A 17,523-nucleotide genomic window follows, 5' to 3' on the forward strand; every position below is an offset into this window, starting at 1 on the left:
GGTATTACAAGGATTTTACTACTACAAAAAGGGTTTTGGAAATTATGAAAGATTTAGAAATTATTGGCTAATTTTACTATTACTAGAGATCTAGTAATTATTATTTATTGCTATAATTTTTACTATTATTGGAAGTCTAGTAATTATGATTTATTGCTATAATTTTTATTATTATTGAAAGTCCAATAATTATTATTTATTATTGTAACTTTTATTATTACTAGAGGTTTGGCATTTGATGTTTATTTCTTCTATATTTAATAATGTGGAAAGGAATAAAAACGAAATTATAAATAATCTTGGAGTATTTTTATCTTATGATTAATTGAGAATTTAGTGTCAGCCAAAAGCCTAATGCTTTCTCAAGGCAAGCTCTCTTTTCCTCGACAGTGCCTACCTTAAATATACAATTAGATTATTATTAATAGAATATTAATTTACTACATATATGTGCTTAATTCATATACTTATTTAGCTCATTTACTTGTTTGTTTCTTAATAGAGAATTGGCCACTAGATTAATAATCAAGAAGGTTAAAAGATAAGAATAAGGTAGACCACATGTAGAGAATTCTCATTTTAAAGTCTTTTTAGTGATATTTTTGAAGATGAAAATAATGATAGGATATATTATATATGGTGGATTTTTATCTTGGAGACATATTGGTGATATTTTTAAGGTATCAAGGTGACTTAAGGGAGGGAAGAGAGGCATAAAGGAATGGTGATTGATGTGGTGAACCTTTTTTGTAGATTTTGTGATTTGAATAGAAGTCTTCTAGAATTTTGATTTTTCACTATTGCTATAGCATGCATGGTATAATCTTAGTTTTGGTTAGTCACCATGTTATTTTTTTATTGCATTCAAACGTGACCATGCAATTTTTATGCAGAAGAATTTAGTGGAGAGATCCATGTCTGAGCATGCCATCTCATGTTTTTAACTTTAGTAGCAAGTTCTATTTTCACTATTAGAATTTGGGATATGGCAACTGTGATGTGCATGAAAGCCGCACACATGTAATTCTAGGTACATTATGTTTCTTCAAGGAAAAGTCCAGGCTTTGTAATTTTGAAAGTTGGTTTGATTTTTTTTGAAGATTGAACAAATTTGTTGAAATTTTTATTTTGTTACATGCAAGATTGAAGTTTATTTTTAGGTTTAGATGTTTTTTTAACATTCATTATATCATCAGCATGGAAATAGAGTATATTTTTATATCTACTTTCCGATTTTTAATTTTAGGTTGGTAAGCATTTATTTTTTGTTTTTTATTTTTCATTTTTCTGAAACATCGATTAGTGTGTGAGTCTGTTTAAACTTCTCTCCATCGCTTGCATAAGTTTCACAAGTCTTGAATCATTCTCTTCACCACATTTCTGGTCTCTTTTATATACTGTTTAGTACCTTTTTTTTAGTACCGCATGTTTCTATTATGAATAGTTACTTGATGATGCATTTCAATATTTGCAGGTATGCCCTCTACGATCTTGCAAAAACATCCACATTCATTTCTGTAGATATTGTTGATGGCATTGGCATTGAAAGAAGTCCTATCTTCCACAAAAATGTTCAAACATCTTAGGATGTAAAGTTACAAGTAAGAAAAATGTAGACTTTAGTTTACAAATTTGTATAAATTATGTTTTGTTAGTCACCACCATTTTAATGACATCTCACATTTCAATTATCACTTCTTATATTCATTTAAGATACAACTTTTCTTTCATCACCTTGATCATCTAAATTTTATTTAAATAACTTCTGAAAAGTGTTCCCATTGCACTAACATTGCGCAGGATCCAAACATATTACACCACAAGCAGGGCCTTCAAAAGGTGTTGGAGCTTCTTCGTACTCGATACGGCTTTTCACTCAACAATGCTACCTGCTGCATATCATTATGCAATCCCATACAATCTTTATGAAGAGCTTGGTATTAGAAAATATGGCTTTCATGGGACAAGTTATCAGTATCTTCTTCAACAATCTTTGACTATCCTTGAGAAGCCTCAATCAGATGTAAATATTGTTGCGTTGCATCTTGGAGCAAGAGCAAGTATGGCTGCCATTAAGAATGGTAAATGCATCGATACTTCAATGGAACTAATTTCTTTGTAAGGATTGACAATGGCCACACTATGAGGTGACAATGACCCCACAATAATCCAAATGTTGGCATCTGAAAAAGGCATGAATGTCGATGTGGTTATAAATATTTTGAACAAAAAGAACATGCTGTTTGGTTTGTGTGGGAAGAAAGACATGAGGTATGTATGGAATTCTACTGAAGCTGGCAATGCAAGGCATAAACTGGCTTTGCAGGTTTATGTACATTGGATTTGCTCATACCTTGGAGCTTATTATTTTCATCTACAAGAAAATCTTGATGCTTTGGTGTTTAGTACTGGAATAGGAGAAGGAGCAGGTCAAACTCGTGCCCGTATATGTGAAGGCTTAGAAAAGTTTGGTATTGAAGTTGACTAAGGACAAAACGGGAAAGGGAAATTGAAAGAGGCAAAGGCAATTCATAAGAAGGGTTCAAAAGTGTAAATCCTAGTGATACCTACAAATGAAGAGCTTTCCATCTTCCAACAAACACTACTAGTTGTGGAGGCTCAATAACAGTATTTGAAATGTTGTGTTGAAACACTGTTTTTGCTTTCTTCAGGAGTTTTGTAGAGATATGACAATATATGTTCACAATGAATGGCATCTTGTCCATCCATGTTATATTTGTTCCTTCGACAGCAGTGCTACATCTGAATGTCATTGGCTAACTTACTTAGCTAACTGTCCATAAATACCATGATTAGTAGGAAAACGAGCCAGCTTATTGATACAGTTTGAACATTGATTAGTATATTGGAAGGATAAATTTAGACTGTTGCGCTTCAGTACACCAGAAGTTTTACAAGAAAATAAAAATGATAGGCATTGCATACAAATCGCATCCTTTTAAAACTGCCCAAAATATACAAAGAAAAAATATTGCTTTAGCCTTTGGTGCATGTTGCTCATATAATATACTTTTTATATATGAATTTTTGAAGAAGATTGTTTGTTTAAAAGAAATTATATATTTGATTCAAATATTTGGAGTATATCCTATTTGATATGTCAACTTGAATTGCTAATGGTTGTTAGTTACAATTGATATAAACTATACATTAGTTTTTGTAAATAAAATTGTATATATATATATATTTATATATACATATTATTTTGTAAATATTTGATTATTTTTATGTTGATTATCTTGTATTAGTGGAAAACCACTAAAAAATTGTCTTTGGCCACAAAAGAATATTGTAAATTATGTGGTATAAATTAACCTTTTGTTTGAAGCTTCATATGACGTAAAACTCCATGTTGCATGCTATTTCACTTTAGGTGCTTCTAAGCTTCATGCCTAGTGATCTTGCAGTGCTATTCTTGGCAATGTGCAATAACAACAACATGCAGATTTTGATCACTTATTCATCAAAAGTTAAGTTATTACTTTGCTTTTGATGAAAACAATGAGATGTGCAGCCAATTAGAGATGGTTTTTGTCTTGTCTTATTTATCTCATTGGTTTATTCCCTTGAGCTATTTTATATAAGAGATATATAATTTTTAACATATTTAATACATAAAAATATTAAATAGAAAATAATTTTTTATTATAATTTTTTTATTAATCAAAATTTTAATATAAAAAATTATATCTTATTCTTAAATTACAAAAATTGAACTCTTAGATCTTTATCAATCTAGTACTATCCAAGGCTGAGGAGTAGAATAAACTCACATTTATTTATTTATTTATAATATGCACATTATATATTGGTTAAAATTTATAAGTTAGAAGTTTGGAATTAGAGATTAAATTATAAAAATTAGAAATTAGAATAAGTGCAAGTTCTTATAATATAACTTAGAAAAATAAATAATCTGCAACCTAATTGCAACAAGAAATGCAAGTATAGGTTGCAAATCATTTATTTTTCTAAGTTCTAATTTGTAGAAAAAAATTAATCGTACCACAGACTTGAACTGTCAAATAAACATATTTAGCAAGAAAGAGAGAGATAAACAAGCAAGGATGTTCATTACTGAAATAGAAGTGACCAAATGCTCACCAGCAATGATAGGTGACAACCAGCAGTATAAAATCATCGACTGATCTAAGTATCAAAAATTCTAATTCAAGTCCGAATTCTTTACAAACGATTAGAAAATGATCAATGTGAAGACAGTAACCGAGACATAGGAGCAGGCCACTTATTGATAATAGAAAACAACAGGATCTTGTCCAATTCTACCCAAACTCCACCCTTTCCCCTAACTAATCTGTGAAGGAAAAGTTAATATGGCACAGCCATGCTCCAAGACTCCACAACTTGTCTTTTAAACTAGAGCTACAGTCTGCTTCGCTGGGGATTAGGACCTTCCCAAAGCTTGCCAAAAGAAAATGCTAGCTGCTCAAACCGATCTGAACCAAAAAACATCAAATCACGAGGCTGGCGCACTCCTTGCAGATTCTTCTCTCTCGGGGTTACATATATCGTTGGGGCGCCAAACATACCTTTCTCCACTGCTAATGCTGTGTTCTCCTGCAGCATGTATATCACTCTAGGCAGTCACTTCAACGATTGCTGAATACAAGCAGTTTTGGCCGAAGTAAAGCCAATCGTAATCCAAAGAACTTGAGAAAGACGGCTAAATTACAAATATAACTTAAAAGGTTTTCTCTATCGTAATATTGGGTGGGTAAAAGTAGCCACCCCAAATCGAAAGACATAACACCACATCAATCACTAGGTTGCTCAAGGAAAGACTTGCGATAGCTAATAATAAGTACTAAAAAGAATCTGTCCAGATGATCTAGAAAGCAGATTAGAAAGAATTTTTTCGGCTATGTAAAGCTGTTGCATTTTGGTACACAAATGACTTTCTTTATCTAATAAAACTTAACCGATTTTATCACAATTCAGCAGCATAAACTGCTCCAATCAGACGTGGTATCAATTCAGAAATATCAAACAACGATGAACTTTGAAACAGCTCAATAGGAATGCTATTACAGGATTTTGAGAATAGGGTTATGCTTACGTACCTTAAGTCGCAACTTGATAATTTCATCCTTGCTAGAACTGATATATTGTTCAGATTCTGCTTCTGTGAAACCAGCAGCCATGCAACACTTGAGCAAAAATTTGGAGTCACTGATGTTGAGATCCCGGTTGGGTTCCCCTCCAAAGATGCCACGAAAGAAGGCCAAGAATGCTGCTGCAAGTTCCTTGGAATCGTAGCCCTGTAACAAGGCCCACAGAACTTCATCACGATCAGGGTCATGTGGGTGAAGTGCATTATAGCGATACAGTTTCAGAGCGAACTGCAGAACTAACAATCACCAATTTCAGAATTGGATAAAAAATGGCAATAGGTGAAGTTGAAATTATGAGAAATACAGGCATTGAAGAAGACGCCGTGATAAAGACAGGACATCGAACTCAGTCCAGGAACAACTCATACATTAAACATAACTTTAAAAAACTTCGTGATTCAAGCCTTCAGGCTTTTTAGGGTTATAAAGTACACAGGAGAGAAACTAACCTTGGATTCAGCAATAGCTGTCAGGACGCGTTGGCATTGCAGAGAATTGAGTGTTGTTCCAAAATTTGCTGGCACCCCTCGAATTGGAACATCCATGAAACGAGCGTTTCGTTGCATATCCTCCACCAACCATTGGCCTGCAACAATTGGCACCGGAGGAGTCATGAGGACAAGTTGTATGGTTACTCCACAAACTTGCAAAAATACAGAAAATTTTGTCTATTCTATAAGAACGAAGGAAGCAGACATGCAACAATAGTTCGCAGACAATGGGAATGATGTCAACCTTTAGCAGGAACCATGATGCTAGGGGGTTTGTTGCCAGTGGCGGCATGAACTGCGCCAAGAAGAACCGGCAGCAATTTCAAATTGAGGTTCCATCTTTCCTGATACCTGCCAAAAGCAAAAACGTGTAAGATCAGAATCGAAACATCATAGTTTCGAAGCTTGTGAGCTCATCGTTCCTAACGGTACATGCTGTGTGCATAAATAGAGAACAAGAGTTCTTAGACTATGTTCATCGGACTCCAATCTTCTCAAGAAAAGTCAATAACCAATACGAATTTACCTCAAGAGCACCACTAGGGCAAAGAAAGAGTAGGGTGATGCGGAGTCCAGGCATACAAGCATCTCAATTCGGTCATCTTTCTCCATTTAATAGTATCTCATCACACGCCTATGCGAGCACTTTTGCAACTTCACGTCTATGCGCTTTACAAACGCGCGCATTCCCAAAGTAGGTTCTGGATCCCAACTGCTTCCTCTTACCACATTGTCGAGGTATTCTACAATGATCAATTATAATTTGAGATACCAGAAACATGGCATCAATCTCAAGCAAAGTGGCACATGCAGCACCAAGCCCAAAAAGAAAATACCCGAACCATGAATTTCACGAGAACATCCCACACTTGCGACTCAAAGTCGGCGCAATTAGTAGGCGTAGAAATCACAAGTTTTCAAGACTTAATTCATCAGCACAAAATGCTCTCATAGAAAGAACGACCAGTAATCCAACAGAAGGGGAGTTGCACAATAATCCTACACTACAGGCACGGTAACCATCACATCCTTTTGAAATTGTACTGACAAGTTGATCCACCATAGACACACCTGAAATTACAACTCAACCTGCTGGTTCCAACAACAACGCTCCCATCCACAGAAACGCCCTCACATTACCTCTCTTCACGAAACCCAAAACCTCCACCGAACAACAGCGAGCAAAAAAAATCAGAATTTAGAGCCAACGCCACACAAACCTACATGTGATCACCTTACGAACATGGGTCCTCGCAAAACCTATCAATTCGCCTAGACTTAACACCAGTGTCGTCGAGAAAGCGAGAAGCTCACCTTGAGGCGAATCTTTTGGGGGTGCAACAGAGCTGGTAAAATGTGATAAAATGTGGCAAAATTCTACGGAAGCATTTATGGGTATTTCTCTCTCTTTCTCACAGATCCCAGCAACGGAGACAAAATCCGATCTTTCCGTCTGTGCTGAGAGACACGAGCTTTGAGTCCTGTTGCAATGAACTTCGAAGCAGCGACGATGTTCACTGAGGAAACATTTTGCCTCTCTTCAGTTGGGTTGCATTCCTCATTGGACCCACACTGATCCACATTCTACACAAAAAGAGTATGCTCAAGTTTGTTCAATCCCAATCCCAAATCCTTCAATTCTCTATAATGTACCTTCCAAATTTCTTTAACAAAGGACCTTTGACAGCCATAATTACCACCACCACCGCCAAGTAAAATCTGCTCAAATCATGTATTGCATTGCACACAGTAATTTTTATTTTCTTTTTTCTTATTTATAGGCTTCCTTATCCTAGTCTTGTCTTCAGAGCTCATAGATAAACTCCCTTCTGTAAAGTTGCAAAGTTTTGTTACAACACTTTTTGACTATACTAAGACATTTTGGGACAACTACTTGTTTTGAATTTTAACCATCACTCTTGCTTCAAAGAATATTTTTTTGTTGTCTTACACAATAGCACTTATTGTACATGGTACTTTTGTTTCTAGGAAGAATTTTTACAACTCAAAAAATTTACTGTTAGATTTTTTTCTCTAACACGAATATTTTATAAACAAGGATTCAAAATTGAATTAACTTCATTCAAAATTCGAACTTTCATAAGTATTAAATACCCTCTTTTTGTATTGATTCATCTCTGTGTTAGTTTTTTACACAGTCAATAATAATACATACCACATTGCTGTATCTAGCATTTCAAAAATATAAGTAATCTGATTTTAAATATGTATTTTGAATAAATTGGTGAGAATGAAAGTAAAAGAAACTATAAACCAAATCAAGTCTAAGGTTGGATCCTAATTAAAATCCATGCTAGATGTTTATTTTGATTTAATGTCAAACCTTGTTTACAAAGATAACTGCAAGCATTATTGCTATCTTTATTGTGTACAATTTGAAGTCAGAGTTTGAGTTTTTTGCATAAGATTTTTTTTCTTTTTTGTGTCTTGGTATAAATTAACTCGGAATGTTAACAAGATATTTGAGTTATTTGACTGTAATATGCACTTATAAGCAAGCATGCCCTTCTATAAACCATGTGTTAACCAAAATAATGGCACTTGAGCACTTTCATCTATATAATATTTTTTATTCATTTTTAATTCCCACACATTAATAATAGGGAATATTTTTTAAATCTAATGCAAAGAAACTAGCAGTACTGAAATATGATTATTTACATTGAGATGTGTTTATAACAATGGATACCATTATCACTTACATATAATATTTTCTAAAATTATAAGTAGAATTTAAAGAAACTTGGTATTTGTAAATAAATAACAATTCTTTTATGAAAATATTGTTTTTCTTGTTTAAAAAAGACAAAAGAAAAAATCATATAGTTAAAAAACATTATTAAGTATGTATGGGTATATGTGTGTGTTTTAGGATGAAAAAATCATTGGCTTCAAGGCCCCTTATTCCTCGTCCCACCACATTCTCCCACGTTCTCTTGTGTTTTTGAGGATCTATTTAACAACCAAGACTAAATCTTCTAATTTGAAGGTTAAGAGGCCTCAAGCGAATTGATTGAGTTGGGAGGTTTTGAAAACAAGTAGTGATGAGGATGGCTGATATTACAAGATAGCAACAAAACTACCAACAAAAAAGTTGATTAAGTCACTTTAACCAACAAAAATAAATGAAAAAGCATTGTTCAAGTAGCATTATTGATGGCATTGTAAATTTTTTTTTCTATAAAAAATGTAAGTTTTTTATTGGTAACATATGTAGTGGAATCAATATGGTTGTGTCTATAATAATTTGACATTTGTTAACATCAAAGTAGAGTGTTGATAATAGAGAAAGTATTTGGGAAAAATTGATTTGAGCCAATTAAATAATGCCAAATAGAAGTGATTTTGATATTCATGAATTGTTGGATATATGTGATTTACTAGGGATTAGAACTATTTTATTATTTTTAAAAAATATAGTGGTTTATAATCCATCTTGCTTTTACTTATTACAATGTCAAGTTCTTGACACAAACTACATATGTTATATTTAGAACATATTGCAACAATAGATTTAATTGTTGTAATTCAAATCTAATATAGTTTGAATTAGTTATTATAGTTTTCTTTTAAAGATGTGTTGACATATACATGGATTCATAAGCTCGATAATTATCAAAGTTAGAATACAATTTCTTGTTTTTAGATTTGTCAATTTTAATCTTCAAAAAGATAAATTTCAAATTAGGCATGTTTATTACTGTTGACAATTTTTTAGTATTGGTTTTTTTCTTTCTTTCTTTCTTTCTTTCTTTCTTGCTGCATTAAATTTTTCCTCAACATTGGCTTTCAATTCTTAAGTTTTATTGTTAGATCTACATAGACATGATTTTGTGTGGCAATTGTAAAAAAATAGTTTGCAGTAGTTTGTAAATCTTTTAATTCAAGAAGCACATCCACTTGTATGTTAGGAATCTCTTCAAAATTATAAGAAACATAGTTCTTAAAATTTTGTAACTTTAGAGATGTAGAAATATGACAGTAGATGTTGATTTGTATTCTATCCATACCAAATATATGTGCTCTTTTAAATTAAGGTGGAACTTTTGAAAAACATTTTTTTATGTGAAAACCTACAAATAAAATAATTTGATGTTTAATATTGAAAATCTATATATTTTCACGAATTTTAAAAAAGATATGTTCTTTTTATATTCAAAGTTATAAACCTCAACAATACGAATACAATTAAATTTAAAATAAACAGTAGAACAATAGAAAACACACCAAACAATATATGTATTTTTGTAGGTAATTGTAATGATATTGATGTTTTTTTAGAATAAAGATGTCAAAATCTCAACAATAAAAAATGGTTGATTTTTATTTTTTAAAATAACATTATAAAATAGTTACAAACATTCTTGTAGTCATTTTTTTGTATGCAACATATAGATCAAAAAATACACGTAACACAAAGCAATATAAAATCAACCCAGTTTTACTAAGACCTTTTACAGACTATCAAAGATACATAAAAAAAAAATTGTATAATGCATGACATTAAAACATTTATACTAATCATTGTACAAACAACAACAAAAAAAAAAATCACTTTAAAAAAATCAAAAATTTAAAATATAAATTCTTAAAAATATATTAAATTAATAATAATAATAATAATAATACATCTACATATAAATTACAATAATTATTTTTTTTAAAAGAAAAAAATAAATATATGTATATATGTATCCACATTATGTTATGAATTTACAAAACTAAACTAGTTTTTTGTATGTTTTCAATATATCCAAAAGTGTTTTTAAAAAGATTAAAACTGACAAACAGAAGTTATGGTCTCAAGAATATAAAATTAAAATAATTTATAAATTAAAAATAAAAAAATCAACCTATATTTATAATAAAAAATACACGTCATATTATAAACTTATGATAGTTGTAAAGTTCCGTACACATTTCCAACATATCCAATAACTTTTAATTTTTTCAAAAACTATTTACGTAAGAATTTCACATTTTATTTTTAAAATGAAATTTCAGAGTTTTTTTTTTAACTTAACTTTTAAAAATCAAAACTTTAAAAAATCACAACTATTGGCAAAGTTTGACAAGTATTCAAGTTGCATACATAATTTTAAATACATTATGCAGCAAAACATGGACATGGCTGTTTGGGCAGCAAAAATCTGTGTATTTTTGTAACAAATAATAACATAATATTGTTGCATATGATATTGATGACTATATGATGTGTAAATTATAAAATTATGGCGTTTTTGCAAATATTCCAGTAATTGTGTATATACCACACTCTATGTTGATGAAATTTGTGATTGAGGCTATAATTCACATCTTGTAGCTTTGCAAGTTCTATGTGCATTGTTGTCTATTCACTTATTTAAACTAAATAAAAATCGGCATTAGAAGCTATTAATTGTAGATCCTATCAATGCCTACAAAGTGGGGCATTTACTTTCAGATTGTACTTCTACTCTCTATAATTATATTACTCACTTAAAATCTTAGAAGAAGACATGAAAAGAATCATAAGTCTATTTATATGTGTATGATTTTAAAGAAAAATGAGTTCTATTCATACATTTCTTTTGGCATTTATTTAAAACAATGGTTGCTCTTGATTTTGTAATTCAAAATTTGGGGCATAAAAAATAGAAATAAAGTAATTATGATGATTTGTGCTACTGATATATAAAGATATAGTCTAAAGCATATTTTTCTAAAAATATAATCCTTGCAATTGCTAGAGTAGTTGCTTATTTCATAGTACTTAGCAAAAAGAATATGATTCTTTGCATTGATCTTTTTTATTTATCCGATCACATGTTTCATAAAACTACACTAAGATTTTTCAATAACATTGATTGTAATAATCATAGTATTAATAATGAAGGATGCTTCAATTTATTTCAATACTTGAAACCCAATAAAGATTATAAGATTAAAACTGGAGAAATTATAAATTGTTATAACTAATTGTAATTAAAACAATCAAAAAATTCTTATTACATCAAAGCACTTTTTAGAATTATTTTGAAACAAACATAAAACTTTACAAATATAAATACATAACTATGTTTTTGATTTTTTGATTTTTTATTATATTAAAATTTACTACTATGACAAGAAGACATGTTTAAAAGATATCTATCTACAGATCCTATGACCTTTTAACCTACCATTGTACTCTCAATCAATATTCTTCTAAAATCATATTCCATGTTTCTTCTATTTTTTTAAGAATTTGCTTTCTTTGGTGGTTTTTATATTGTCTCTCTCTTATTGATTATTAATTCTTCATAATCTTTTTTTATTATTTTATTTTTTTCTTTTTACTTTGATAACTCTATTTTTTATTGGATTTAGATCTAGTATGTTGGAGCATATATGCTTATAGATTAGTATAGATATATTTTACAATGATTACTTAAATTTTGTATGTCTATATAATTAATTTCATCTTTTTTTTATTAAAAAATAAACATATTTGAAAGATGCATTGTTTTATAATTATTTTGGTGTCAAATTCTAAATATGTTGATGATAGTGGAGGAAAATTGATTTATTCTTGGCATATTAGAATATTTGTAAAAGAAAAATGGAGTATCTTTAAGATGTCTCAAAAAGCATAAGAAAAGTAGACAATTAGTATGAGCTTTTGGATTAGAATATATACTTTATAAGCTAATTGTGAGGCCAAATTTCACCACTTGATGAAACCTATGCGACACAACAAGTCCAAGAGGTGGAATTGGACAGCTCCCAATTGTGTAATTGTTAGATTAATTTAAATCTTTATATTAAAAATTAAATTAGTTTTAGGCCTTCCAAGCAATGGTTACCAATATTAAATTAACATGTTAAATGAAATTTACTATGCAAACACAGTAAAAATAATTAATTAAGTTATTACTATTAATTGACCATAAGAATAAAAACTTAAGTTTGAATTAAAAGCTAAGTTAAAAGTTAAGTTTTAAAAATAGTTAAAGTTAAAAATTAAGATTAAAAGGTTAAGTTAAAAGTTAAAATTAAAAGGTTAAGAAAAAAATTTAAGTTAAAAGTTAAGATTAAAGGTTAAGTGAAAAGTTAAAATTAAAAATTTAGTTTAATAGTTAAAGTTAAAAGTTAAAGTGAGAATATTAAAGGTTAAAAGTTAAAATTAAAATTTATTAGCCAAAAAGTGAAATGTGGAGCTTACAAGTCACTGTGAAGATGATAGTAAAAATAAAGTGAGAGAGGTGAAAGCAAAGGTACCTTGACAACACGTAAGGATTGAAGGCAGCGACCCCCTTCTACTCCAAAATTTTCCAAAATTTTTAATGAACTTTAATTTGAATGATTCTTAGCTTGTTGCAAGGTTGACTTGAAGATGCTTTTGATCCAACAATCCTTGTTGCAATCTAATGACTTAGTTGTGAAAATTCCTCCTTTGAAGTTGAGTGATTCAAACTGCCTTGATGACCAACCCTCTTCACTTAGAAATTCACTACAAATTTAGATTGTCTTTAAATTCAACAAAACTTGTGTCTTTCAGAGCTTAGCTTATAAAGCTTGATGCTTCCAAAATTTCAAATAAAGCCAATCATCAAGTACTGAGAAATGCCTTTCCAAACTCGATTGATTCAAACTACAAAGGCAGTCGACTCCCTCAAATTAAAAAATTCACCAAAAATTCCTTCTTACTCCAAATCAAGCGAATCTTATCTTGTCAAAAAGCTAACAACAAAATCTACAATTATTCAGAATCTCACATTGAAAAAATTGAAACTAAGTGACTGATTGAAGAAAATCCGAGGCCCTTGAAACCCTTGGGGTATTTGAAAGGCAAAGGAGATATCTACTTCAATGAAATATATTTTAAAACTTAATGACCATCCTTCACAATGAAAAATCCATGCATACACAATCACAAGGTTTGTAATGAGAATTAAAATCTAAATAAAATTAAGATTAGGCTTTTGGCCAAATTCTGGCATAGCTCTACTCTTCACCCAAAAGAGGAGAGAGAGAGGGCTTGGAAAACCAAGCCTTTCTTATTCAATTGAGTGGAGGCTCATGGAAGGGTGGCTACATCTTCACCCTTGATTTTTAAGATCCCTAATCTAGATCTACGGCCTTCATTCATCCAAGAGCCAATCTCGTTACCAAGGCTGATGGTTCTTGTAAGTAGTCAAGAAAGCATTTTTTTTTTTTTTTTTTTGTAAATCTAACTTCACTATTATATTCAAAACACCTTTTTAAGCTAAGATCGACTACTTACATGCCTCAATCCATGCTCAATTATAATTTTTATGGAAGTTTTTACTTACAAGGATCTTGGCAATTTTTGTTAAATTCTTCAAAATGAGAATTTCGTTGCTTCTCTTGTATTTTAAAGGAAAGGTTGCTGATCTTGTTTTCTTCACTCCACGAGGTAAATCCAGTGCTACCATTGCATTAAAAAGACTCCCATTAAGTAGAAGAACCACCATGCCACTTGAATTTATCGAATTTGGAAGAAAATCCAAAATTATCATTGCTAACTTCCCTAAATTGTTTACAGAATTATAACTCCAACTCCTAAATTATGTGAATGATTATAGATGCACTACTAGGCTTTTAGTCAATCCTTAGAGTAATGACTAACAACCTCTAAATTATTAAACTAACTAAGTTGCTATTCTAATTTTCTAACTCTTATCACTTTAGTCCTAATTAACCTAATTCAAGGAATTAGGCTATAATTTATACCATCAACGATTGTAATCCTAAAAATTCTATAAAACTAAATTCTACTTATATAAATCCTAATCTAATATGTTTAATTATCATAAAATAGGAAAAAAAAAAAAAAAAAAAAAAAAAAAAATAGAGTATAATTGAGAGCTCACACTAATTTTCACCACTTTATGCCAAATCGACCATATCATAGCAATATTCTAAGGAACTTGCATCTAAATCCACATATTCTTCAAATTGAGAGAAAATAGATATAAGATATTTGTACATTATTTATTTGAAACTATAGAATTGACTTACAATGATGAGATGAAAAGCTTTTGCTCTATATTAGCAAAATATTAAACATAGTCTATCTTAGTTTCAAGAAAACATAAGTTTGTATCTTTAAGAAGCAATTAAGCAATAATAAAATCTTTACAAAAAATAAATCATCAAAAAAATTGATTTGGAAAAGGTTAGAATTTTAATCTATTATTCTAAATATTGTACAATTTTCTTCTAAAACTACAAAAATTTACAAGACTCTATCTTTATTGAACTTCATCTAAGAAAAAATACCAATGTTTACTACTTTAGCATTCAAAAGGAGACTAAATGTTATCATTCTATATTAAAAAAATAAACTAATTATTTTATGCTAATATATAATGTAAAGATACTAATTCTATCTAAGCATTTAGATCTGCATTTATTGTGAATACAAATATTGACAAAGTATTTTAAATTTTTAAATTTTTAAAAGAATATAAAGTTATATTTTTTAAAGGATCCATATTTTTTTAAAATGTAACAAAGTATAGTTCAAATTTATTTTTTGAATATTTTTATTAGTTTATTATATTTTCAAATTTTAAAGAAAAATTAGTCATAAATTCTAAAAAAAATCTATTTAATATATATATATATATATATATATATATATATATATTAAGAAGAAAATTTTAAAATTCAAAAACTCAAAAAAATATATTATTTTATAAAATTTACTTAGAATTTATATTTTAAATTTAAATAAGATTCGTAGAAATAAAATTATGTATTAGAATATGAAATTAAAATATATTACAAAGCCAAAAAAAATTTAATTAAAAATATATTTGCAACATAATCTGAAATGCAAAAGAGATTAATTTGCTCAAAAGTTATTAGCTTGATATTCTTTTAAATAGTAGAATTATTTTATATAAATCTATTTACATACCATCTTAAGTTGGTATATTTTGATAGAAAATTTATTGAAAAGAAAAAAATATTTTTAAGTTTATAATTCTTAATTAAAAAACCATGTCTTAAATAAAAATATCAAAATAGATAATAAAAAGTTTAAGTCATTTTATTATTAAATATTTTACGATAAATATAAATCATATATTATTTAATAATAAAATAAAATAAACTTACAATCTTTGTTACTTTTTATTATCTATATATATATACATATATATATATATATATATGCATGTGTGTGTGTGTGTTATGCGTATTATAATGAGATTACTTGTAATATAATCAAATTGCTTTCATGAGAGTTCTAAAGAAGGAAAGTAAAGATGAAACAAAAATAAGAGACATTACTCCTTGCAATATAATATATGCCATATTTGGTAGGGATTTAGAATGCTTTTTTGAGATTCTTTAAGGAATTTAGTGGCTCTAGTATTTAGCTTGATATAACCACAATTAAGTGTAAATATTGTTTTATATCTTAGTAAAAAAAACTTTACAATGTATCAATATCTATATATGTCTATTTTTTATTTTTTTTAAATACTACCTATATCAAAACCAAAAATATTTGCTAAATCTTGAATTATTGAATGGAAAATACACAATTATAAACTTTAGCAACTTATCTTTCATATCTAAAATAGGTTGGTAATAGATAACATTTTCAATATTGAAGATGAAGGTTTTGTAAGGAGCACAAGTTTTGTACAATCTTCAAGCATTTTGCTTCCTTGGGGGAAAATTGAGTATAGTATGGTTTGAAGGTTGTTATCTTAGTGGACAATTGATGCCATATTGTCTATTATTTTTCATGTTTCTTTAAACTAAAATTTCCTTCGTACATGATCTTGGCTGCAATTCTTATCCAATGCAAAAGTTAATGATGTGGCTACTCAGTTCTTTTGATTTGTTGGAGCATTAGTAAGCCCTATCTTATATGCAAATATTCACTACAATGTGCCATTACATTGGAGCTTTAGTAAATTATGTAGAATGAAGGTTTATTTAAGGATAGTGGATGTATTAGCTTAACATGAAGTGATTTGTTTATATTACTCACATACATTACTTTATTGATTATTTATTAATTTTAATATATATAAGAATTATTAATCATTCTTAAGATTATTATTATAAGACTTGAAGAGTCAAATAACACTATTAATTATTTCTAAAGATTGAGTTAATCATCTGCAAACTTTGGTAATGATCTAGAATTAATCACCTAGTAATGTTATAGTAGTAACTCGCAAATTGTTAGTTTCAATGTATTTAATTCAACACTTCTTCTTGTACTAGAGTCCACCTACAATGATCTTAAGCAATAGTAGTAATAGATAAGTAGCAAAAAAAATTTAAATAAATATATATTATAAGAAGTATTTTACAATAATTCTTTAACTTTTGGTTGTACTTATTGATAAAGTTGTATTAAATATTTTTTGTAGTAGGAATTATTTTTATTAGGTTTATAGTTAATTGTGGTGGTACTACATAGAGTCTATGCAAGCTTATTTTTTTTTGCCATAAGATTGTTGGAGAATTTATATCAATATTTGGTAAGAGTTAGAGTTTTGAAAAAAAATCCTTCAAATTAATACAACTTCAAGTAACTTTTGATGTAACTGGAATTGTGTCTACTAGCATAGGGTTTAAAAAACTTTATGGTATTCAAGTAGATATTCAACCAAAGATATATAAATTGTGGAGTAAGTGCAAAGCACAATTAAATGGATTCAAAGAAGCCAAGTTACAAAGTTTTAAAGATTAAAATTCTGCAAAAAACTATTTAAAAGAATAAGTATAGATTTAAATCTGTATAGAGTTGAGTATGAAAAGTATGCCAATTGCTTCATACATACAATAGTATGTGAAGGTTTTTAATAGTTTGGTTAAAATGTTGGCTTGTTGCTCAAACGTAGGTA

At 29.1% G+C, this 17,523-nt stretch overlaps 1 protein-coding gene across 4 annotated transcripts; it reads right to left on the minus strand.

Moving 5' to 3' along the window:
- Positions 1-4,153: 4,153 nt before the first annotated feature.
- On the minus strand, positions 4,154-7,229 carry LOC112282132 (uncharacterized). Of its 4 annotated transcripts, XM_090250659.1 has the most exons (7): positions 6,959-7,228; positions 6,716-6,806; positions 6,171-6,387; positions 5,889-5,995; positions 5,603-5,739; positions 5,103-5,300; positions 4,154-4,599 (listed from the first exon to the last, which is right to left on the minus strand). In XM_090250659.1, the coding sequence occupies exons 3-7, from the start codon at positions 6,254-6,256 to the stop codon at positions 4,405-4,407; spliced, it is 723 nt and encodes a 240-aa protein (XP_090106785.1). In that variant the 5' UTR covers positions 6,257-6,387; positions 6,716-6,806; positions 6,959-7,228; the 3' UTR covers positions 4,154-4,404. The 4 variants fall into 4 exon arrangements, with proteins under 4 accessions (XP_090106785.1, XP_090106786.1, XP_024375155.1 ...); XM_090250660.1 differs by lacking the exon at positions 6,716-6,806 and having other exon boundaries at positions 6,879-7,229; XM_024519387.3 differs by lacking the exon at positions 6,716-6,806.
- Between the last annotated feature and the right edge of the window lie 10,294 nt (positions 7,230-17,523).

This window comes from Physcomitrium patens, chromosome 5 (assembly GCF_059467195.1).
Source record: "Physcomitrium patens ecotype Gransden chromosome 5, ASM5946719v1, whole genome shotgun sequence".
Taxonomy (NCBI): domain Eukaryota; kingdom Viridiplantae; phylum Streptophyta; class Bryopsida; order Funariales; family Funariaceae; genus Physcomitrium; species Physcomitrium patens.

What these genes read in the sequence shown, in the direction of transcription:
- LOC112282132 (XM_090250660.1), bottom strand. Translation starts at nt 6,256, where the DNA reads ATGGAGAAAGATGACCGAATTGAGATGCTTGTATGCCTGGACTCCGCA. An exon ending in CAGCTATTGCTGAATCCAAG is followed by an intron (nt 5,301 to 5,602) that starts GTTAGTTTCTCT and finishes GCCTTGTTACAG; the next exon opens with GGCTACGATTCCAAGGAACT. An exon ending in TTATCAAGTTGCGACTTAAG is followed by an intron (nt 4,600 to 5,102) that starts GTACGTAAGCAT and finishes TACATGCTGCAG; the next exon opens with GAGAACACAGCATTAGCAGT.